Genomic DNA, 24,291 nt, shown 5'->3' on the forward strand with positions numbered 1-24,291 from the left:
TCCGAAGACATACAGGTTTGTAGGTTAATTAACTTGAGTAAAACCTGTAAATTATCCCTCGTGTGTAGGATAGTGCTGGTGTACGGGGTGATTGCTGGTCGGAGTGGACTCGGTGGGCCAAATTATTGCAAGGGTAGTCAATGCCCCCCAAACAGCAGCTGTTGTATAGTCAAATTGTGTGCGAAATGTTGGACCTGGCAACTTGCGCTTACTGTTGTATTATACCGTAGGGTTAGCAACAGTTGCTTTGCAAAACCGAACAGGTTCTTGATTCAACTCACCTCGATAATGGAACACTATTTCCCATGAATCCACCAGGGGCGCCGGGGAGACGGCCAGCCCTGCCGGCAGTCTGTTCGTTTTTTCAACTTTTTGTTATTTTTAGCGTCTGCTTAAAGTTTGTTTTTATGTTCTTCCGTTTGTAGTAGGTGAGAAATAGTATAGAGTAGACTGATGGGACTGAAGGCTGATAAATTCCCAGGGCCTGATGGTCTGCATCCCAGGGTACTCAAGGAGGTGGCTCTAGAAAAAATTGTGGATGCATTGGCGATCATTTTCCAAGGTTCTATAGATTCAGGATCAGTTCCTGTGGATTGGAGGGTAGCTAATGTTATCCCACTTTTCAAGAAAGGAGCAGGGAATTATACACCAGTTAGCCTGACATCAGTGGTGGGGAATGCTGGAGTCAATTATTAAGAAATAATAATTGGATAGCAGTAAAAGGATTGGTCCAAGTCGGCATGGATTTATGAAGGGGAAATCCTGCTTGACTAATCTACTGGAATTTATTGAGGATGTGACAAGTAAAATGGATGAAGAAGAGCCAGTGGATGTAGTGTATCTGGACTTTCAAAATGAGAGCACATGGTATTGGGGGTAGGGTATTTACATGGATAGAGAATTGGTTGGTAGACAGGAAAAAAGAGTAGGAATAAACGGGTCCCTGTCAGAATGGCAGGCAGTGGTGAGTGGAGTGCCGTGAGGCTCGGTGCTGGAGCTGCAACTATTTACAATAGACAGTGCCCTCCATAATGTTTGGGACAAAGACCCATTTGCCTCTGTATTCCACAATTTGACATTTGTAATAGAAAAAAATCACATGCGGTTAAAGTGCGCATTGTCAAATTTTATTAAAGGCCACAGGAAGGTTGGCGCTGTAATTAAGACGGCTAGCTCAGTGTACAGTAAGTCCTTTAAAAGAGGGGAGAAAGGGGGAGAAGGGGGGGGGGAGAAGGGGGGATAAGGGTGGAGGAGACAACTTTTAAGAAGCCAGACAACTTTTAAAAGCCAGAGATACACAGCTGTGAAGTTCGGCGGACATTTAACATTAACGGTCGGTTATCCTTGGTTCTGAAAACTCCTGCTTACGTTTTTTGTCCCCAATGAGCCAATGAAAATGACTGGTCAGCAAAGATGATTAACTAAAACTACCTACGACTACCTCGACTGCCCATAACTACATGGCGACCCCACTACAACTGCACCTACGACTACAGGATTAGCGATTTTCTCCATGGCGAAAAATTTTCAACATGTTGAAAAATTTGCGGCGACCATGCTGAGGTCGCGACTAGTTCCCAGAATGCAGAAACTCCTTGCGACCATGAAGGGCACTCACCGGAGACCATCAGCAAACATGTGGCGACAATATGGCGACCATGTGGCGAGCACAGATCCTACACTCGCCTAAAAAGTCGCCTAAGTGGGACAGGCCCATAAGAATAAATTGGAGGCCATTTAAAACTGAGATGAGAAAAAACGTTTTCACCCAGATTTGTGAATTTGTGGAATTCTATGCCACGGAAGGCAGTGGAGGCCAATTCACTGGATGTTTTTAAAAGAGAGTTAGATAGAGCTCTTGGGGCTAGCGGAATCAAGGGGTATGGGGAGAAGGCAGGCAAGGGTTACTGATTGTGGATGATCAGCCATGATCACAATGAATGGCGGTGCTGGTTCAAAGGGCCGAATGGCCTCCTCCTGCACCTATTTTTCATGTTTCTATTGGGCCTGTCTCACTTAGGCGATTTTTCAACGGACTGCCGGCGACTGTCAAGTTGCCGGCAGTCGCCTGAAAAGCCGACAACTGGAACGGCGATTGTCAGAGTGGAACACACACACACAAACACATCGCTTCCTTCACCAGCCTGTTATGCAGGCGGGGGACAGGGGAAGCGGGGGAGAGCTGTCTAAAAAATTCACACAGTGCAAAGCCAAGGTGATAGACACACACCGCGATGAACAGGAAGGTTGGCGCTGTAAAAAGACGGCTAAATCTGAGTGTATGGTAAGTCTATTAAAAGAGGCGGGGGGGGGGGGGGGGGGGGGAGAGGGGGGGGGAGAAGGTGTGGAGACAACTTTTAAGAAGCCAGAGATACTGTGAAGCTCGGCGGACATTTAACATTACCGGTCGGTTATCCTTGGGTCTGAAAACTACTGCTTACCTTTTTTTTCCCCAAAGACCAATGAAATTTACTGGTCAGCACCAGATACAACCTACGAGAACCTCTAAGAACCTTTAACCTCCTGACAACCAACTAGGACCTCCAGGTGAACCACCTACAGCTCGAGAATTCTCGCTACTCTCCATGGCGGCTTTATTCTACTCGCCACTAATTTTTCAACATGTTGAAAAATTCTCGGCGAACATAATGAGACCGCAACTAGTTCCCAGAATGCGGGAACTCATCACGACCATGAATCCCATATCGTTTCGCACCACAGGTCCGATGCCCTATAAAAGAGTGAACCCCACATGGATCAGAGTCGATCTTCTGGCAGCGCACTTGGGACTGTGTGACTGTCTGGAGGTGTTTGCTCGCACAAGGCTGAAAGGCTTGGACGAGTAGAGACAAGGATCCAGCCCACGGTGGTTTGGTATCGTATAGGAAGTTCGTAATTGTGTTGGGGAGAATAAAGATTCAGTTGACCAGTGCTTGACTCGGTGTTTTATTGAACTGGACTAAGGGGGTCAGCTGCAGGAGCATAATTACAGAATCAGGTATTATAAGAGCATTTAAAAGACATTTGGACGAATGTGATTGGAAAGGTTTTGAGGGATAGAAACATAGAAACATAGAAATTAGGTGCAGGAGTAGGCCATTCGGCCTGCACCGCCATTCAATATGATCATGGCTGATCATCCAACTCAGTATCCCATCCCTGCCTTCTCTCCATACCCCCTGATCCCCTTAGCCACAAGGGCCACATCTAACTCCCTCTTAAATATAGCCAATGAACTGGCCTCGACTACCCTCTGTGGCAGAGAGTTCCAGAGATTCACCACTCTCTGTGTGAAAATGGGCCAAATACAGACAGGAGCGACTGGTGTAGATGGAGCATTTTGGTGGACGTGGAAAAGCTGAGCCAAAGGGCCTGTTTTCATACGGTAATGACTCTATGACTATAATGTGTTAATTCACACATTTACTCTGTTAGGCAACCTATCACCAAGCAGAGAGCTATCCTGAGCTATCATCTACTTCATTGAAACCCCTCAGACTATTTTTAATTAAACTTTTCTGGACTCTATCTTGCAATAAACGTTATTTCCTTCATCCTGTATCTGTATACTGTGGGCGGCTTGATTGTAATCATGTATAGTCTTTCCACAGGATAGATGGCATGCAACAAACAAAGCTTTTCTGTACCTCAGTACATGCAACAATAAACTAAACTAACTACACTAAACTATGTTTAAGATTTGGAATTAAACAGCAAATCAGAAGCAGTACTGATAAGCTCCACTGTCAAAGTACACAACCTTTGCATGCTCCCATTGTAGAGACTCGATGTTCTCAGCACCTGCCCAGATATTAATTCTCTATTTATAACCCACACAGTCCAGGGATTCCCATGAGTCGAAGAGAACGTTAAACTTTTCTCAGAGACTTTGAGAATCTCCTTTCTCCTCCTGGATGGAATTAGGAGTGTTTGTTTCGAGTGTCAGACAATGTGGCCTATCCATTAGGAACCGGTGTTGGGATGTTGGCCTGAGATGAGAAAACTGACCCTGGTTTGCCTTTTTTGCCTAAGGATTTTCAAACTACGTATTTCTATTCTCCACAATACTACTGAAGTGAGGAGGAGAGTTTGTTCCAAACTATAAACATGTCTACAGATTTTCTTGTGCTTCATCTTTCGTCTGGATCAACATCTCAAGCAGAGAAAACACGGAGAATGTAAAAACTACGTTTAGACAGCACCCGTAGTTAGGATCGAACCAGTGTCAGTTTTCTTCCCAACCAATTGTTCAAGCGCTTTTGATTGCAACATGCGTCTTAATTTAGTTCAACAAAGAAACTGACAAGTTACTAAAGATGGTGCTGTAAGGCAGCAACTCTACCGTTGTGCCATTATGCTGCCCCAATCTCGCAGATCTGACTGATAACTCCACTCCGATCTTCAAGTTGCTGCACTATTCCTAGTTTCACTCTCAACTTTTGCCTAGGTTAATCCAACAGAGTTATGTTACACTTAATTAATATCCGTTCTTGCACTTTCCATTACAAAAAAAGTAGGTTATCTTTATGGTAGATAAGCAAGGGGGCGTTACACTCAACGTGTGGACCAAGTGACATTTAGTAAGATAATACACAGTGACTCAAGAAACTGCAGATGCTGGAGCCTTGATCAAGATACAACCTGCCTGAGAAATTCAGCGGGTCAGGCGGTATCTCTGGAGAGAACGGGCAAATGACGTTTCAGGTCAGGACCCTTCTTCAGACCCGAAATGTCCTCTGTCCATTTCTTCCACACATGCTGCCTCATTCGCTGAGTTCCTCCAGCACTTTGTGTTAAGATAATGCACACATTAACTTGCTCTCATCTACCATTTCCATTAGGCATTTGTATGTAGTACAGCTCTGGCATGTGTCCACTCTATTAGAAAAAATTGCCATTACATGCACATTTACGATTACCCCTCCCTATGTTCCCAGCATGTTCTACAATAGCATGATAAATTATCTTGTTGGGTTTAAGATCAAGATAGCAATGCCAGGCAACAGTTCTCCTTTTCCATTTTCAATCAACAGTGGTATTGCAGTGTGTCAAATGGTACAGAATAGTTCTAAGTCCAACTGCATAGACCACAGTTAGAGGCAGATTAGAAACTTCTGATCCACTTACTGTATTCCTTTCATATTTTTGTTGGTACCTCATGGCTGTAAAATGCTTATACAAGCAGACCATTATACACAACTTTCATAAATTCTGCATAAAATTGCAGAGAATTATGGATGCAGCCCAGACAATCATACAAACCAACCTCCTTTCCATTGACTCCATCTATATTTCACGCTGCCTCGGCAAGGCCACCAGCATAATCAAGGATGCATGGGACAGGTATAAGCAGCTGGGATCAAGCGCATTCCTGGAGGAGTTTCGGGAATTAAGGAGTAAACTAAAAAAGGAAATCAGAAGGCCAAAAAGGGGCCAGGAGATAGCTCTGGCGGGTCGCATTAAGGACAATCCAAAAAGATTTTATAAATACATAAGGGGGAAAAGGGTAATTAAAGAGAAAGTAGGACCGCAGGAATGAAAGCGGTCACCTGTGCCTGGAGCCACAGGAGGCAAGGTACTATTTCTCCTCTATATTTCTCCTCTGATTGAAATTTATGAGTCATTCTTAAAGACAGGAGAGGTGCCAGAAGACTGGAGGGTGGCAAATGTTGTGCCTCTTTTCAAGAAGGGTGCAGGGAAAATGCTGGGAACTATAGGCCAGTGAGCTTTACATCTGTAATTACTGGAGAGTATTCTGAGGGATAGGTTGCACAGGCATTTGGATGGGCAAGGGCTGATTTTGGATAGTCAGCATGGTTTTGTACGTGGAAGGTCTTTTTGAAGACGTGACCAAATAGGTTGATGAGGACAGAGCTGTAGATGTTGTGTACATGGACTTCAGTAAGGCATTCGACAAGGTTCCGCATGGTAGGCTGTTCTGGAAGGTTAGATCGCAAATAGCTGAATGGATAGCAAATTAACTCGATGGAAGGAAGCAGAAGGTGATGGTGGATGGTTACTTCTTGGACTGGAGGCCTGTGACTAGTGGTGTACCTCAGGGTTCGGTGCTGGGCCCGTTACTGTTTGTCATCTACATCAATGATTTGGATGAGAACATACAGGACCTACAAGATTAAAAATTTTGCTGATGATACAAAAGTTAGTGATTTTGCAGATGGTGAAGATGACAGCAGGATCTGGATCGATTGGCCAGGTGGGCAGGAGGAATGGTTGATGGAATTTAATACAGAAAAGTGTGAGGTGTTGTATTTTGGGACGTCTAACAAGGGCAGGACCTACACAGTAAATGGTAGACCTCTGGGTAGTGTTGTAGAGCAGAGGGATCTAGGAGTGCAGGTACATGGTTCCTTGAAGGTTGAGTCGCGGATAGATAAGATGGTCAAAATAGCTTTTGGCACTTTGGCCATCATCAGTCGGAATATTGAGTATAGAAGTTGGGAGGTCATGTTGCAGTTGTATAAGACGTTGGTGAGGCCGCATTTACAATATAGTGTACAGTTTGAGGACACCATGTTATAGGAAAGATATTGTCAAGCTTGAAACGGTTCAGAAAAGATTTCCAAGGATGTTGCCAGGAGTAGAGGGTGTGAGCTATAGTGAGACGTTGAATAGGCTGGGTCTCTATTCCATGGAGCGCAGGAGGATGGTGGGAGATCTTACAGAGGTATACAAAATCATGAGAGGAATAGATCAGGTAGATGCACAGAGTCTTTTGCCCAGAGTAGGGGGATCGAGGACCATAGGACATAGGTTCAAGGTGAAGGGAAAAAGATTTAATAGGAATCTGAGGGGTAATATTTTCACACAAAGGTGGTGGGTGTATGGAACAAGCTGCCAGGGGAGGTAGTTGAGGCTGGAACTATCCCATTGTTTAAGAAACAGTTAGACAATTACAGGGATAGGACAAGTTTGGAGGGATATGGACCAAGTGCAGACAAGTGGGATTAGTGTAGCTGGGACATTGTTGGCCGTGTGGGCGAGTTGGGCCGAAGGGCCTGTTTCCACACTGTATCACTCTGACTCTAAGAATGTGTCCCACCCTAAACATTCCCTCTTCTCCCCTCCCCCATCAGGCAAGATGTACAGAAGTGTGAGAATGCACAACTCCAGATTCGAAGACAGTTTTTTCACAGCTTTTATCAGGCAATTGAACCATCCTATCACCAAGTAGAGAGCGGTCCTGAACTACTATCTACCTCAATGTAAACCCTCAGACTATCTTTAATTTGACATTACTGGACTTTATCTTGCACTAAATGTTATTCCTTTTATCTTGTATCTGCACACTATGGATGGCTTGATTGTAATATTTCCGCTGACAGGAAATCACACAACAAAAAAAAGGTTTTTATTGTACGTCAGTACACGTGACAATAAACTAAATTGAATTTTTTTTTTTTAATCTTTAGCAGATGTTAAATTATATTTGGAGATACAAAAGATTGCAGATGCAGGAAACTCAAGCAAAACTCAGGAGTAACTCAGAGGGTCATGCAGCATCTCTGGAGAACACAGATAGGTGACGTTTCGAGTCGGGTCAGCCAATCTGATGAAGTGTTCCAACCTACAATATCTTTATCCATGTTCTCCAGAGATGTTGCATGAACCATTGAGTTACTCCAGCACTTTGTATCTTTATTTGCAAATAATATTTTTAATAGTTTAACCGGAGGGCCTGGAGAAAACCCACACAGTCACAGGGAAAATGGAGAAACTCCTTACAGACTCGGGTCTCTGGCGCTATAAGGCAGCAACTCTACCACTGCGACACAGTGCCAACCCAATCTCATATCTCATGAACTCATTCTCCTCTTTTGGAGAAGTGGCTGTCCCCTAAGACATATGTGATGCAGAGTGCAGACATTATCACTAGGAGATAATGGACCAGGAAGTATTACAACAACCACTGGGACATCTCATTCCTGGGCATCACTGGGGAAACCTCCAACAAAATCATCTTGGAGGCTGTACCAATTAGCTGGCAAAGTACATCCACAGGTTTAATGGAGCTTCAGAGCAAGAAGATCCAAGGATAACTTTATCTCCTCAGCTTCAAGCAAACTGCTGGGAGTGGCAACAATAACTCCACCCTGCTTTTGTGGGTTTCACCAAATTAGTTTGGGTATTGTGAGCAGGAAAAGACTTTGCACTGTGGACGTCTCGATTGTAATCATGTATAGTATTATCACTGACTGGATAACACGTACCTCGGTACACGTGACAATAAACTAAACTAAACTATGAAACTCCGAGGATTTCAAGTGAGGCAAACCCACGGCCCAAGCCAGGTCAAGGAAAAAAAACAGCTCATCGCTATCAAAATTTCAAGCAAAAAAAAAACAAGGTTAATATGCACTTCATGAGAAATTTTTCTTTCTAAAAATCACTTACTGTCTTCACTGGCTATACCTGAAGTATTTTTTCCATTTCAATTGCAACACAAACTCGCATTCCCCTTGACAATATCAGGATCATTACTACTTTTCTATTCCCATTTAGACGGCTTCAGGCAGTGAAATACTCTGTGTCAGTCAATTAGAGTGCAACAGTATGAAAGCTTAGTTTAGTTTATTATTATGACGTGTCATGAGGTACAGTGAAAGTTCTTTGTTGTGTGCGATCCAGTCAGCGAAACAAATATACAAGAGTACAATCAACCCGTCCAAAGCGTACAGATACAGAATAACATTTAGTACAAGATAAAGTCCAAACGGTCTGATTAAAGATAGACCTAGCGTCGGCAAAGAGGTAGATGGGAGGTCAAGACCGCTCTCTAGTTGGTGATAGGTTGCCTGATAACAGCTGGGAAGAAACTGTTCCTGAATCTGAACAAATGCGTTTTCTTGAAGCTTCCCTGGGTCATGAGCATAGCTAGAGTTTGGGATTAGGAAGTCTGACTTGCTGCTCCAAGTATATTTTCTCTTTATGTCAAATGCAAATGGCCTATTTGTGACTCACCTGTGTCTTGAGATGGATGTGGATGCTTTGCTGTCCAAATGTGGTTGCTGTTCACTGATGATGGCTGTTTTGTGGACTGTGCAGCTTGAACCAGTGGAATGGAAAATGATGCCTGGGCATGGACATTTGAAGATTCTTCATTAGCAGATGGACTAGACAACTGTACCATTGCATCAGGTGGCAGGCCTGCAGAGATACCATTCCATGGAGCTGAAAATCCTACCGGCAGGGTAAAACCTGCGGCAAATACAAGATGGAAAAATTATATAAAATTATTTATATAATGTCCTCCTTACCTTAAAAAAATGCCAATTCTATCTGGTCTTAGAGCTAGTCCTGCTAGTTTTATTTTAGAGATACAGCATGGAAACAGGCTCTTCTGCCCACTAAGTCCACACCGACCATCGACCACCACATTACACTAGTTATCCCAGTTTCTCATCCACTCCCTACACTGTGGGCAGATTTCTCCTGCTACCCCTATTCCCAATCCTCTCTGTCTAGACATTGCTGGCATCATTAGCACTTATATTAAGTTTTGATTCATTAATTCCCTATAGTTTGCTTGCAGCATTTAAACTGACAGCCAGTGATAATTTCTATGAATACCAACTGGGAAGTGACATTTTCTGCAAAGCCCATGACTAATTTGTTTTGTGGATGTGTAACCTTCTCTTGCCTCCAGTGGCACAAAAAAAATAAAGCCAATCTCAGTAACAGTAACCGTGAAATTGCTGAATTGTATAATAATATTTACTTCACTATTGCCCTTTGGGGAAGTAAATCTGTTATCCTTTGTAGGGGGTTGCAGAGAATTGATGGGGTCAGTTTATTAAGAAAAAACATTAACTGCTTGAAAACGGGTCAGCTGAACACAGTGACAAAGCGGTCAAGGTGACAACTAACAGGAGCCTGGACAGAACTGTGAACAATGATCCCTTCATGGTGTCAGGGTTCTTGATATGTCCTAATCACCCTAATAGACAAGGAAGCCTGTTTTTCACCAGTGTGTTCTGTGTGAAAGTTGACAACTCCTACATCAGGCTGCTATTCATTGATTTCAGCTCTGCCTTTAACACCGTCATCCCAGCCAGCTTGATCACCAAACTCAGTGGACTTGGCATCTCCACCTCCCTCTGCAACTGGACATTGGACTTCCTCACTAACAGACCACAGTCTGTTAGGGTCAATAACCTCACCTCCTCCACTATAACACTGAACACCGGAGTGCCACAGGGCTGTGTGCTCAGCCCTCTCCTCTACTCCCTCTTCACCCACAACTGCATCCCAAAGTACGGATCCAACGCCATTATTAAGTTTGCTGACGATACCACGGTAGTAGGACTGAATTGAATTGAATTGAATTTCCTTTATTGTCATTCAGACCTTACGGTCTGAACGAAATTTTGTGCCTGCAGTCATACATACTGATCAGCGACAACGATGAGTCAGCCTACAGGGATGAGATCCAGCACCTGACCACCTGGTGTGCCGACAATAACCTCATCCTCAACTCCAAAAAGACGAAGGAGATTATTGTCGACTTCAGGCAGACCAGAGGAGGCAGTCATACCGCCATCCATATCAACGGGACTGAGGTGGAGCGCGTCTCCAGCTATAAATTCCTCGGAGTGCATATCTCGGAGGACTTGTCCTGGTCCCTCAACACCTCCAAGCTGATCAAAAAGGCACAGCAGCGCCTTTACTTCCTTAGGAGGCTCAAGAAAGCCCACTTGCCCCCCAGATCCTGACCAACTTTTACCGCTGTACCATAGAGAGTATCCTGACCACCTGCTTCACGGTATGGTACAGCAGCTGCACTGCTGCGGGCAGGAAAGCACTACAACGGGTGGTGAAAACCGCGCAGCACATCATCGGTGCCCCGCTCCCTGCCATGGATGCCCTCCACCGAAAACGGTGTCTGAGACGGGCTGGGAAGATCATCAAAGACCCCTCACACCCCAACCATGGACTGTTTGCCCTCCTCCCATCAGGGAGGCGGTACAGGAGCCTCAGGTCACGTACCAGCAGGATGAGGAAAAGCTTCTATAACAACACAATCACACTGCTGAACTCGGAGTCCCGATGATAGATTTCTCTGGTCCCTCCGTCCCCCTTTGTTTAATCATTCTGTATTTCCTGATTATTCTGTATCTTCTCTCTTTCTATTTTTTTCTTGTTTTTTCTCTTTATGTACAACTACTACAGACTGACGCAAAACTGCATTTCGTTGTACTGATACTTGTATTGTGCGATGACATTAAAGTTGAATTGAATTTAATTGAATTGAATTGAATTGAAGTTAGTTGAATGACCACTGTCCTTTGGCTGTTACATGGGTTTTTTTAGTCTTTTAGTTGTAATTCCAGATATTTTTAATTTGGTCAGCTATGATATGTTCTGTTTTTAGTTAATGTCTGCAAATATTTTAATGCTGTCCTCTGATGGCATACAACTGTGGTGCCTGAATAAAAAGTTTTAAACACAACTGGACTCGTCAAGTCATTGGGAATCCAGTGAGCCTGTCTGACTTGAGCCCCATAGCAACCTGGTTGAGGCTTAAGCCCAGAGATGAATAGACATCTATACATTTTAAATGGTATCATTTAAAAATAAATTGGATAGGCATATGGATGAGAAGGGAATGGAGGGTTATGGTATGAGTGCAGGCAGGTGGGACTAAGGGGAAAAAAAATTTTTGTTCGGCATGGACTTGTAGGGCCGAGATGGCCTGTTTCCGTGCTGTAATTGTTATATGGTTATATGGTTACATCACTAAAACTCTGATCTTGTGCTCTCCCAGTTAGCGTGCTTTTTCTATTTGCACATAAACGGTACGCGATAGCGCTATGATTTTTCGTCAGCTCACTCACCGCTCTCCTGTGCTGCGAGTTTTGTTCTGATTGGTAGTATATTGTAAAAGTTAGCAAGGTTTAAAAATCATATTTAGTTAGATAGAACTCTAGGGGCTAGTGGAATCAGAGGATATGGGGAGAAGGCAAGCGCAGGTTATTGATTGGGGACGATCAGCCATGATCACAATGAATGGCGGTGCTGGCTCGAAGGGCCGAATGGCCTCCTCCTGCACCTATTTTCCATGTTTCTATGTTTCTATAAAGACCGCTTGTGTGCAGATCGATCTCCTCTCCTACCTGTCAGCGCCGCGCAGATTGGTCTCATCTCCTGTCACTCCCTGGGAAGGTCCGCCCTTTCCTGCGTCATAGGATCTTTACTGGAGCTGACGGATGCTGCGGGTGGCTGGCAGAGGCCTCCAAACGGACACAATTTTCGGAGGGACCGGGAACGGCCCGGCTCGGAGTCAGAGATGTTGCCAAACGGAAAGTGGGGAGTCTGATCCCGGCGAAGGAGAGCATCCAGCGCCCGCTGTGAGTCCCAAACACACTGCCATTGCAATGCCCTGCAGCTCCATCCCCTTCCCCTCTGGTCCCCCTCGCTGGCTCCTGCCCCGCTCCCCCGCAATATCCCCCTGTCCCCCACCACTCTTTCCCCGCCTTTTCTCCGAGCTCTCCCACCACCCGCACATCCCCCCACACGATGGCTGATGTTCCTCCGGGGCACGCAAGAAGGGAGAGTGGCAACCTCGAGATCCTGGGAAGGTGAGGAGGGAGTGTGGGGGGTTAGAGGGGATAGAGGAAGAGGAGGGGAGGATGGGAGTAGGGAAGGGAGAGGAGTTAGGGAGGGAGTGTAGGGAAAAGGAGATGTGAGGGATGGATTGGGGGAGGGGAGGAGGAGAGGGAAAAGAAAAGGGAGGAGGTGAGGAGGAAGAGTGGGGAGGAGGGGGGTGAATAGAGGGAGAGGAGGGCAGTAAGGGAGGTGAGGGATAGGAGGAGGGTAGGGAGGGGAGAGGAGTTACGGTGGGAGGGAGGGAGGGAGTGACTGAGGGTAGGGGAAAGGAGAGGGAGAGAGAAGTGAGGGAGCGATTGGGGGAGGGGAGGAGGAGAGGGGAAAGAAGAGGGAGGGTGAAGAGGAGATGGAGTGAATGCTAGGGATGAGGGGAAATGAGCTGCGCCTGTGCAGTTGGGGGCTATGGGTGAGTGGTGGAATATTGCGTGGGGACCTAGCCTCCTGTGTGTCTAGTGGACACTAGTGGACACAAAATGCTGGCATTGACACCAACATCCATACCCTGTGAATTAATGCACAAAAAAACCCTGAGGTTTCACCCTCTTCACTTCACAAGTATTGTGAAATTAAAAGACTTTGTAACTGCTTTGATTTTTTTCTGATGTCCAGTAACATTTTATAAAAATTGAAATTATTAAATTTTCAAATGATCTGAACGTATTTTTAAAATTGTTCCTAAAAAGCAACAGAACAATAAACAATATCAACAGCACATGCTGCTTTCAAAAGACACTTGGCCAAAGCTCAGTTTGTATCTGGTGACCATAGAAATATAATTGGTACACTATTTCAGCCAATCGCTATTGATGCTCCTTCAACTGTTGTTTCAACCTAGCAAACTACAATGTTGTCATGTCGCAGATTTTAGCACCAGCAATGTAATATCAAAAGCTATCTAACAATTGTGTAGATATCAACAAGCTTCTTATTAATAATTTCCAGATTACATCTTCAACCAATAACTCATTCAGTGTTCTGCTCAGTCGACTACGTAACATAAGGGAAACATGCCTGGGCATGTCAGTTAATACAATGCAGACAGTAGCTGGCACACTGCCATGGCTCTTCAAAATTTAAGACATTTGAGAAAACAAAATCAGCTGCTGAAATTAGGGTGACTAGTTGAACAGTGTTAATAGAACTACTTCTGACATCAAAATGCTGAAAGACTCAGAAAGACACTAAATGCTGGAGTAACTCAGCAGGTCAGGGGGGAGGGGGGGGGGGGGGCTGGAAGAAGAAAGAAAGAGGTTGCGCCAGTGGGCTGAGGGAGAGCTGAGAAGGGGAGGAGAAATGTAGGAACTACCTGAAATTAGAGAAGTCAATATTCATACCGCTGGGGTGCAAACTGCCCAAGCGAAATGCTCCTCCAATTTATGGTGGTCCTCACTCTGGCCATGGAGGAGGCCCAGGACAGAAAGGTCGGATTCGGAATGGGAGGGGGAGTTGAAGTGCTGAGCCACCGGGAGATCAGGTTGGTTATTGTGAACCGAGCAGAGGTGTTCGGCAAAGTGACCGCCAAGCCTACGCTTGGTCTCACCGATGTAGAGCAGCTGACATCTAAGCAGCGGATGCAATAGATGAGGTTGGAGGAGGTGCAGGTGAACCTCTGTCGCACCTGGAAAGACTGCTTGGGTTGTTGAATGGAGTCAAGGGGGGAGGTAAAGCGACAAGTGTAGCATTTCTTGCGGCCCTTGTTGCAAAGGAAGATGCCCGGAGAGGGGGTGGTACGGGTGGGAAGGGGCAAACTGACCAGGGAGTTCCGGAGGGAGCAGTCTCTGCGGAAAGCAGACAGGGGGGGAGATGGGAAGATGTGGTGGGATCACGTTGGAGGTGGCGAAAATGTCGGAGGATTATTTCTTGTATGTGACAGCTGGTAGGGTGGAAGGTGAGGACAGAGGGGACTTGGCCCTTGTTGTGAGTGGGTGGATGGGGAGTGAGAGGAGAGTCATAGGGCATGGAAGAGACCCTGGTTCTCGAGAGCCTCATCTATAGTAGAAGAGGGGAACCTCCGTTCCCTGAAGAATGAGGACTTCTTCGATCCCCTGGTGTTGAACACCTCATCCTGGGAGTAGGGGATGGAGTCCTTACAGGAAGCAGGATGGGAAGAAGTGTAGTCCAGATAGTCATGGGAGTCAGTGGGTTTATAGTGGATGTCGGTCAGTAGTCTATCACCTGCGATGGAGATAGTGAGGTTAAGAAATGGTAGGGAAATGTCGGAAATGGTCCAGGTGTATTTGAGTGCCGGATGGAAGTTAGTGGTGAAATGGATGAAGTCAGTGTGTTGTGTGTGGGTGCAGGAGGTAGCACCAATGCAGTCGTCGATGTAGCGGAGGTAGAGTTCGGGCATAGGCCACGGTACACCTCGAACAAGGATTGTTCGACGTACCCAACAAAGAGGCAGGCATAGCAGGGGCCCATGCGTGTGCACATAGCTATGCCATGTATTTGGATGAAATGGGTGGAGTCAAACGAAATGTTATTAGGGGTAAGGACCAGCTCCGCTAGGCGGAGGAGAGTATCAGTAGACGGGGATTGGTTGGTTCTACGATCGAGGAAGAAACGGAGGACTTTGAGACCCTCCTGGTGGGGGATGGAGATGTAGAGTGACTGGACATCCATGGTGAAGATGAGGGAATGGGGGCCTAGAAAACGGAAGTCCTGGAGTCGATGAAGAGCGTGTGAAGTCTGTGCCAATGCTTATTTTTCCAATTCCCCCACTCCCTGTATTCTCTCAGCTGCATCCCTCTTGGTCCAGCCATGCTTGTTGAGTTTATTTGATTAGTCTTGAGTGGACAATGCCTTGAGCATCATGAACCACTGAATTTCCCAAAGACGGGACCACAAACCATCTGTTCATTGGCCCAACAAGCACAATTTAAGAAATTCACAAATTATTCAGCAATGGATTTTAGAAAGACACATTGCAAGTTTGAAAATTGCTTCAATGATGGGCAGCACTACCTTGATTGGCCATGGGCCAGCTGAGCAACTTGATGAGTTTCTGCTGCTGTTCCATCAGTTGCTGGAGCTGCTCCATCTGCTGTCTCATTAATTGTCCCTGTTGTTGGCTCTGCACCTGCTGACAGGACAGAGATACATCATTTTCCATAGAGTGCGGCATTCTTTTAGTTATCTATTGCAAATATAAAACATTGTACATAAAGTCTGTGGATGCCCAGGAGAAGGTGAAGAAGTGTACGTGCAACAAAAAAGCTGGACGTGTATTAGTATAGCGTTATGAGTAGTCCATCATTAAACTATGTTTAGGATAAAATTGCGATAGGTAGCACACAAAAGCATTGTACTGGGCACTAGAATTTCTAGGCTACCATCTTCTAAGTTTTGCCTATTTGCACCCAAGGTGTTCCAATCTCCTTCATGTCATGGATTACAATTTGTCAACAAACCTTAAATATCAAGCTAGAAACAGTGCGCTGCAGAGTCATTTATATGATGGGGCAAACTGTTTCAGTTGGCGATCCGCCACAGTAAACTTCAGTATGGCCTAAAACCTCAGCCATGTTATCTGCCAACTATTATATCTGGGTTAAATTCCCTCCTTAACTCCACATTTCTCCTAGAATATTTAATTCATAATATCCCAGTAGAAATTAAATGAGTGCATCCAAATGTCGTCAGGTTATAGGAAAAAAGGGTAAACCCATTCTCATTATCTGACAGAGTAAATGCATGAATTGTTACAATAGCAATTATTAGGTTATACAAAGAGATAGCTAATTCTGTAGCGGGAAATGAAACATGAATAATGCATTATGATAGCCTTTCTGAACTTCCTCCCAAGGAATACCTTCTTATTTAGTGAATGGATTGTGGTAATCTTTGGCAGTCTACCATTTATTGCCATCCTTAATTCTCCCTGAAAAGTGATGGTGGGCCATCTTTCTGAACTGCTGCATGACGTAAGTATTCTCGCCATATTGTTGTGGATGAAATTCCAGAAGATAGACCCCCAAAAAAAAGACAATCTTTTTCCAGATCAAGGTTGTGGGTTGATGGGTGTCCGCATGCTTTTGCTGCTCTTCTCACAAAAGACCAAATGACCATGAGACTTAGAAGCAGAATTAGGCCATTTGGCACATCGAGTCCGTGCCGCCATTCAGTTGTGGCTGATCTATTTTCCCTCTCAACCCCATTGTCCCACATTCTCCCCATAACCTTTGATGCCCTTTCAAACCAAGAACCTCTCAATCTCCCAATGACTTGGCCTCCACCGCCAATGAATTCCAGATTCACCACTCTCTGCCTAAAGAAATTGTTCCTTAAAAGTACAACTTAATGACTTATCTAAAGGCCACCAAACAGTAGTCTGAATATAGGGTGCAAGTTGAATCAGGAGTTAAAATTGGCATGTAGTAAAGGTACTGCTACGGTTGTTATGGGACAACTAAAAAGGCAATACAGGGACAAAGATGAGGTATGAAGGTAAGCTAGCCAAGAATATAAAGGAGAATAGTAAAAGCTTCTTTAGGTATGTGAAGAGGAAAAAATTAGTCACGACCAAAGTTGGACCCTTGATTGAAAAAGGTGAATTTATTATGGGGAACAAGGAAATGGCAGAGGAGATGAACAGGTACTTTGGATCTGTCTTCACTTAGGAGGACACAAACAAACTTACTGATGTACTAGTGGCCAGAGGATCTGGGGTGACGGAAGTACTGAAGGAAATCCACATTAAGCAGAAAATGGTGTTGGGTGGACTGCTGGGACTGAATGTTGTTAAATCCCCAGGACCTGATGGTCTGCATCCCAGGGTACTTAAGGAAGTGGCTCTAGAAATCGTGGACGCATTGGTGATAATTTTCCAATGTTCTATAGATTCAGGATCAGTTCTTATGGATTGGAGGGTAGCTAATTTTATCCCACTTTTTAAGAAAGGCGGGAGAGAGAAAACAGGGAATTATAGACCAGTTAGCCTGACATCGGTGGTGGGGAAGATGCTGGAGTCAATTATAAAAGATGAAATAGCGGCACATTTGGGTAGCAGTAACAGGATCGGTCCGAGTCGGCATGGATTTACGAAGGGAAAATCATGCTTGACTAATCTTCAGGAATTTTTTGAGGATGTAATTAGGAAAATGGATAAAGGTATAGGTACAAATGACATAGGTAAAAAAAGGGAAGAGGTCCTGAAGGGAGGATTTAGGGAGTTGAGAGGAGAGTTAAGGAAAAGGACCAAAAAGGTAACAATCTCAGAATTACTGCCTGTACCACGCGACAGTGAGAGTAGGAATGGAGCGAGGTGGAGGATAAATGCGTGGCTGAAAGATTGGTGCAGAGGGCAGGGATTCAAGTTTCTGGACCATTGGGACTTCTTTTGGGGAAGGTGGGACCTGTACAGAAAGGATGGGTTGCACTTGGACCCGAGGGGGACCAATATCCTGGCGGGGAAATTTGCAAAGGCAACTGGGGAGACTTTAAACTAGAATGGTTGGGGCGATTAAATGTAGTGCACCTGGACTTTCAGAAAGCATTTGATAAGGTCCCACATTGGAGATTAGTGGGCAAAATTAGGGCACATGGTATTGGGGGTAGAGTGCTGACATGGATAGAAAATTGGTTGGCAGACAGGAAACAAAGAGTAGGGATTAACGGGTCCCTTTCAGAATGGCAGGCAGTGAGTAGTGTAGTACCGCAAGGCTCGGGGCTGGGACCGCAGCTATTTACAATATACATCAATGATTTAGATGAAGGGATTCAAAGTAACATTAGTAAATTTGCAGATGACACAAAGTTGGGTGGCAGTGTGAACTGTGAGAAGGATGCTATGAGAATGCAGAGTGACTTGGACAGGTTGGGTGAGTGGGCAGATGCAGTTTAATGTGGATAAATGTGAGGTTGTCCACTTTGGTAGCAAAAACAGCAAGGCAGATTATTATCTAAATGATGTCAAGTTGGGAAAAGGGGAAGTACAAAGGGATCTGGGGGTCCTTGTTCATTAGTCAATGAAAGTAAGCATGCAGGTACAGCAGGCAGTGAAGAAAGCTAATGGCATGTTGGCCTTCATAGCAAGAGGAGTTGAGTATAGGAGCAAATTGCAATTGTATAGGGCCCCTAGTGAGACCACACCTGGAGTATTGTGTGCAGTTTTGGTCCCCTAATTTGAGGAAGGGCATTCTTGCTATTGAGGTAGTGCAGCGTAGGTTTACAAGGTTAATTCCCAGGATGGCAGGACTGGAATATACTGAGAGAATGGAGGGGCTGGGCTTGTATACTTTGGAGTTTAGAAGGATGAGAGGATATCTTATTGAAACATATAAGACTATTAAGGGTTTGGACACTCTAGCGGCGGGAAACATGTTCCCGATGTTGGGAGAGTCCAGAACCAGGGGCCACAGTTTAAGAATAAGGGGTAAGCCATTTAGAACGGAGACGAGGAAACACTTTTTCACACAGAGAGTTGTGAGTCTGTGGAATTCTCTGCCTCATTCTCTGGTGGTGTCCGGTTCTCTGGAAACTTTCAAGAGAGAGCTAGATGGGGCTCTTAAAGATAACGGAGTCAGGGGACATGGGGAGAAGGCAGGAACGGGGATGATCAGCCATGATCCCATTGAATGGCGGTGCTGGCACGAAGGGCCGAACGGCCTTAGACCTATTGTCTATTGTCTACGACTGCCACTGTACCTCAAGTAGCTCAGACATGCTTCCCACAAGAATTTTGATAGTGTGAGAACTGATGGCCTAATTGTTATCTAACTGACGACCTAATAATTGCACGGTGGCTCAGCGGTAGAGTTGCTGCCTTACAACGCTTGCAGCGCCGGAGACCCGAGTTTGACCCTGACTATGGGTGCTGTCTGTATGGAGTTTGCACATTCTCCCCATAACCGTGTAGGTTTTCTCCGAGATATTCGGTTTCCTCCCACACTCCAAAGACGTAATTGGCTTGGGATAAAATGTAAAATGTCCCTAGTGTGCATCGGACAGTGTTAATGTGCGGGGATCGCTAGTCGGTGCGGACTTGGTGGGCCGAAAGGCCTGATTCCGCACTGTATCTCTGAGTTACACTAAAAAAAACTAAAAGTTGTTATTAAATATAATCACAGCTCAGCTTCATAGCCATTCAAAACGGAAAATGCATTAGAAGCAACAACATCACCGTTACTTTTTATTTTCTGATGCCAAAAACCTTAGGCACAACCAAAATCTACAATTTCCATGTAAGCAGAGGTTTCGGATTAATATACCAGCAATACCAGCTCTACAAAATGCACTTTCTGCTTTTATTTTGGATTTCCAGCAACTGTAGTTCTTTGCTTTTCAATTATATTTTAAATGGCTTTATGTTACATCACAATAGTTACACACAGACCAATTGGAAATCACAAATAGTTTCACATACATCAATCCAGTTTGATACTAATTATCAGAACAATGCCTGGTGGCTCCTGACCCACTGAGTTGCAATTTCTTGGATTTGTTTGTAGTTTTAGTTTTAGATATACAGCGTCGAAACTGGCCCTTTGCCCCGAGGAGTCCGCACCACCAGTGATTACCTGTACTCTGGTTCTATCCTACATACCTGGGACAATTTACAGAAGCAAATTAACCTACAAACCTGCATGTCTTTGGAATGTCGGAGAAATCCGGAGGAAACCCACATGGTCACGAGGAGAACTTACAAACTCCGTACAGACAACAGCCGTATTCAGGATCGAACCCGGATCACTGGTCCACTGTGCCGCCCCTAATTTGCTTTGTTATGTTTTGATGCAGCAATTTTGATATAACTGGACATGGTTTGTAGCGCTTCAGAGATTAGTTAACAGTTATTTCAGGGATTAATTAACAGTCAATCATATAGCTATGGCCCTGTAGTCACACATAGGTCAGATTCCCCAAAGTAATTAATGATCACTAATTATGAATAATGTGATTTTTTTTAAAACAGATAATTTGAATGTGTAAATCCTTTACTGTACCCAGGAGAGATTCTATCTCATGTAGATGTCAGGAGTATTATTTTAGACTTTCGCAATACAGCAGGTAAGCAGAACCTACGGCCCACCGAGCCTGCGCTGACCAGCAATCACCCCGTACATAGCAGTATGCTACACACGAAGAACAATTTACAATCTCACCAACGCCAGTATGTCTTTGGAATGTGGGAGGAAACCGGAGCACTGGAGTAAACCCACAGGGAGAACGTACAAACTGTACAGCCAGCACCCATTGTCAAGATTGAACTCGGTCCCCAGGCGCACCAAGGCAGCAATTCTACTGCTGTGCCATCATGCTGCCCTGATATTTGCCCAATAATTTTCCAGTGGTGCACGTGCAGGAGAATTGACTGCATGTTTAATGTAGTTACACAAAATGTAAAATGTGTTGATAACTTTGAAAAGATATATGTGTAAGCTATAATTGTTTACCTGTTGCATGTTCCTGTAAAGTATAGATTGTCGATTCAGCTCATTGTTAATCATGGGATTCAAGAGTCCATTTGCCTTGTCAGCTTGTATTTGCCCAATTTGAAAAGTCTGGCCTTGATTGACGCTGGAGATGCCTTGAAATAAGGTGGAATTAGTTTGCTGGGTCTGTTTTGGATCCAGAGCCAACTTCTTTTGCCCCATATTCTCAAAGCAGTCTGTGCTTGTCATGTTGCTGTATCCAGAATGGACCTTGGTGCATGGTGCAACTTGTGTCTCCTGGCCACTGTATTCTCCCCATCCTTGCTGATTAATTAAAGTAGTAGCATTAGAACCAGAGTCCACAGCAGATTCTAAGCCAGTGGATAGTTGAGGTGCCAGGGGAGACCATTGGGAAACACTGTTCTTCTCCTTGGGGACACCGGATGACATTGCAAGTTGTTTATAATGAACTGCTTTCTTAAAACTATACTCGTCCGTTCATTCTCTGTAGTTCACTGACCATCACTTACAGGTCTGAAGTCTTCACACGAGCTGTTAAAATAGGACTAGTTATTTTCAGGACTCAACAATTCATATTCTAAGTGTAAATATTCACAATTTTTATATTAGAGATACAAGTGGGTTTATTTCAGAAACACGTATTCTTTGCTTATCTACTGTTGAATAACAGGACATTTAAGTACTAGACATAACATTGCAATACAGCTCACATAACACATCAATGTCATATTTCAGGAAAGGTAATAAAGTTTTAACAGTCTGTTTCATTAAATGTTTCAGTCCCAAGTAATTAATATTGTGGGCATAAAATGCTGGAGTAACTCAGTGGATCAGGCAGCATCTCTGGAGAAAAGGAATAGAGGGAGTACAGAGAAGGTTCACCAGACTGAATCCTGGGATGTCAGGTCTTTCATATGAAGAAAGACTGGATAGACTCGGTTTGTACTCGCTAGAATTTAGAAGGTTGAGGGGGGATCTTATAGAAACTTAAAAAATTCTTAAGGGGTTGGACAGGCTAGACAGGAAGATTGTTCCCAATGTTGGGGAAGTCCAGAACAAGGGGTCACAGTTTAAGGATAAGGGGGAAATATTTTAGGACCGAGATGGGGAAAACATTTTTCACACAGAGAGTGGTGAATCTCTGGAATTCTCTGCCACAGAAGGTAGTTGAGGCCAGTTCATTGGCTATATTTAAGAGGGAGTTAGATGTGGCCCATGTGGCTAAAGGGATCAGGGGGTATGGAGAGAAGGCTGGTACAGGATACTGAGTTGGATGATCAGCCATGATCATATTGAATGGTGGCGCAGGCTCGAAGGGCCGAATGGCCTACTCCTGCACCGATTTTCTATGTTTCTATGATGTTTCAGGTCGAGACCCTTTTTCACACTGAGAATCAGGTGAGAGGGAAACTAGAGGTATGAAAACGTACAGAACAAATCACAGGCAAGTGGAGCCCACCAGGGTCCATTGTTGGCTGTGGAAAAGGTGATAACTAAGGGAAAGAACAGTGAATCTAACAGGACAACTAGGGTGGGGGAGGGGGGGGGGGGGGGAGAGAGAGAGAGAGAGATAGAGAGAGAGGGAATGCAAGGCTTACTTGAAATTAGAGAAATCAATGTTCAACCCATTGGGTTGTAAGCTGCCCAATCGAAACATGAGGTGCTGTTCCTCCAATTTGCTCATACCGCTGGGTTGTAAGGATTATGGATTGTGGATGAACTTGCTTGTTTAGAGTATAAAGATACAGCATGGAAACAGGCCCTTTGGCTCACCTAGTCCATGCCAATCATCGATCCAGTCTGGTTCTATGTTATCCCAATTCCTCATATACTCCCTACATACTAGCGGTAATTTCACAGAGGGTGAATTCACCTACAAACACGCACATCTATGGGATGTGAAAGGAAACCGGAGCACCCGCAGGAAACCCATGCGGTCAGAGGGTGAACGTGCAAACTCCACAATAGACAATAGAAAATAGGTGCAGGAGTAGACCATTTGGCCCTTCGAGCCAGCACCATCATTCAATGTGATCATGGCTGATCATCCACAATCAGTACCCTGTTCCTGCCTTCTCCCCATATCCCCTGACTCCGCTATCTTTAAGAGGTCGATCTAACTTTCTCTTGAAAGAATCCAGAGAACCGGCCCCCACCGCCTTCTGAGGCAGAGTGTTCCACAGACTCACAACTCTGTGTGAAAATGTTTTTCCTCATCTCCATTCTAAATGGCTTACCCCTTATTCTTAAACTGTGGCCCCTGGTTCTGGACTCGCCCAACATCGGGAACAGGTTTCCTGCCTCTAGCGTGTCCAAACCCTAAATAATCTTATATGTTTCAAAAAGATTCCCTCTCATCCTAAATTTCAGAGTATACAAGCCCAGCCGCTCCATTCTATCAACATATGACAGTCCCGCCACCCCAGGAATTAACCTGGTGAACCTACGCTGCATTCCCTCAATGAAATTCTGCAGCATGCAAGAATTTCATTGCCCAATCTAGGACACATGACAATAAACTCTCTTGACTTGACTTGACTCAATAGCAAGAATATCCTTCCTCAAATTTGGAGACCAAAACTGCACACAATACTCCAGGTGTGGTCTCACTAGGACCCTGTACAACTGCAGAAGGACCTCTTCGCTCCTATACTGAACTCCTTTTGTTATGAAGGCCAACATGCTATTTGCTTTTTTCACTGCCTGCTGTACCTGCATGTTTACTTTCGGTGACTGATGAACAAGGACCCCCCCCAGATCCCGTTGTACTTCCCCTTTTCCCAATTTGTCACCATTTAGATAATAATCTGCCTTCCTGTTTTTGCCATCAAAGTGGATAACCTCACATTTATCCACATTAAACTGCATCTGCCATTCATCTGCCCACTCACCCAACCTGTCCAAGTCACCCTGCATCCTCATAGCATCCTCTTCACAGTTCACACTGCCACCCAGCAAATTTGCCAATGTTACTTTTAATCCCTTCATCCAAATCATTGATGTATATTGTAAATAACTGCAGTCACAGCACCGAGCCTTGCGGCACCCCACTCGTCACTGCCTGCAATTCTGAAAGGGACCCGTTAATCCCTACTCTTTGTTTCCAGTCTGCCAACCAATATTCTATCCATGTCAGAACCTTACCCCCAATACCATGTGCTCTAATTTTGCCCACTAATCTCCTATGTGGGACCTTATCAAATGCTTTCTGAAAGTCCAGGTACACTACATCCACTGGCTCTCCCTTGTCCATTTTCCTAGTTACATCCTCAAA

At 44.7% G+C, this 24,291-nt stretch overlaps 1 protein-coding gene across 1 annotated transcript; it reads right to left on the reverse strand.

The window, feature by feature from the left end:
* Positions 1–8,509: 8,509 nt before the first annotated feature.
* Positions 8,510–21,546, reverse strand: LOC129699553 (uncharacterized). The gene is made up of 3 exons (XM_055639458.1): positions 21,018–21,546; positions 15,589–15,706; positions 8,510–9,216 (listed from the first exon to the last, which is right to left on the reverse strand). Exons 1-3 carry the CDS (start codon positions 21,444–21,446, stop codon positions 8,945–8,947), a joined length of 819 nt encoding a protein of 272 aa, XP_055495433.1. The 5' UTR covers positions 21,447–21,546; the 3' UTR covers positions 8,510–8,944.
* Between the last annotated feature and the right edge of the window lie 2,745 nt (positions 21,547–24,291).

This window comes from Leucoraja erinacea, chromosome 8, assembly GCF_028641065.1.
Source record: "Leucoraja erinacea ecotype New England chromosome 8, Leri_hhj_1, whole genome shotgun sequence".
NCBI lineage: Eukaryota > Metazoa > Chordata > Chondrichthyes > Rajiformes > Rajidae > Leucoraja > Leucoraja erinaceus.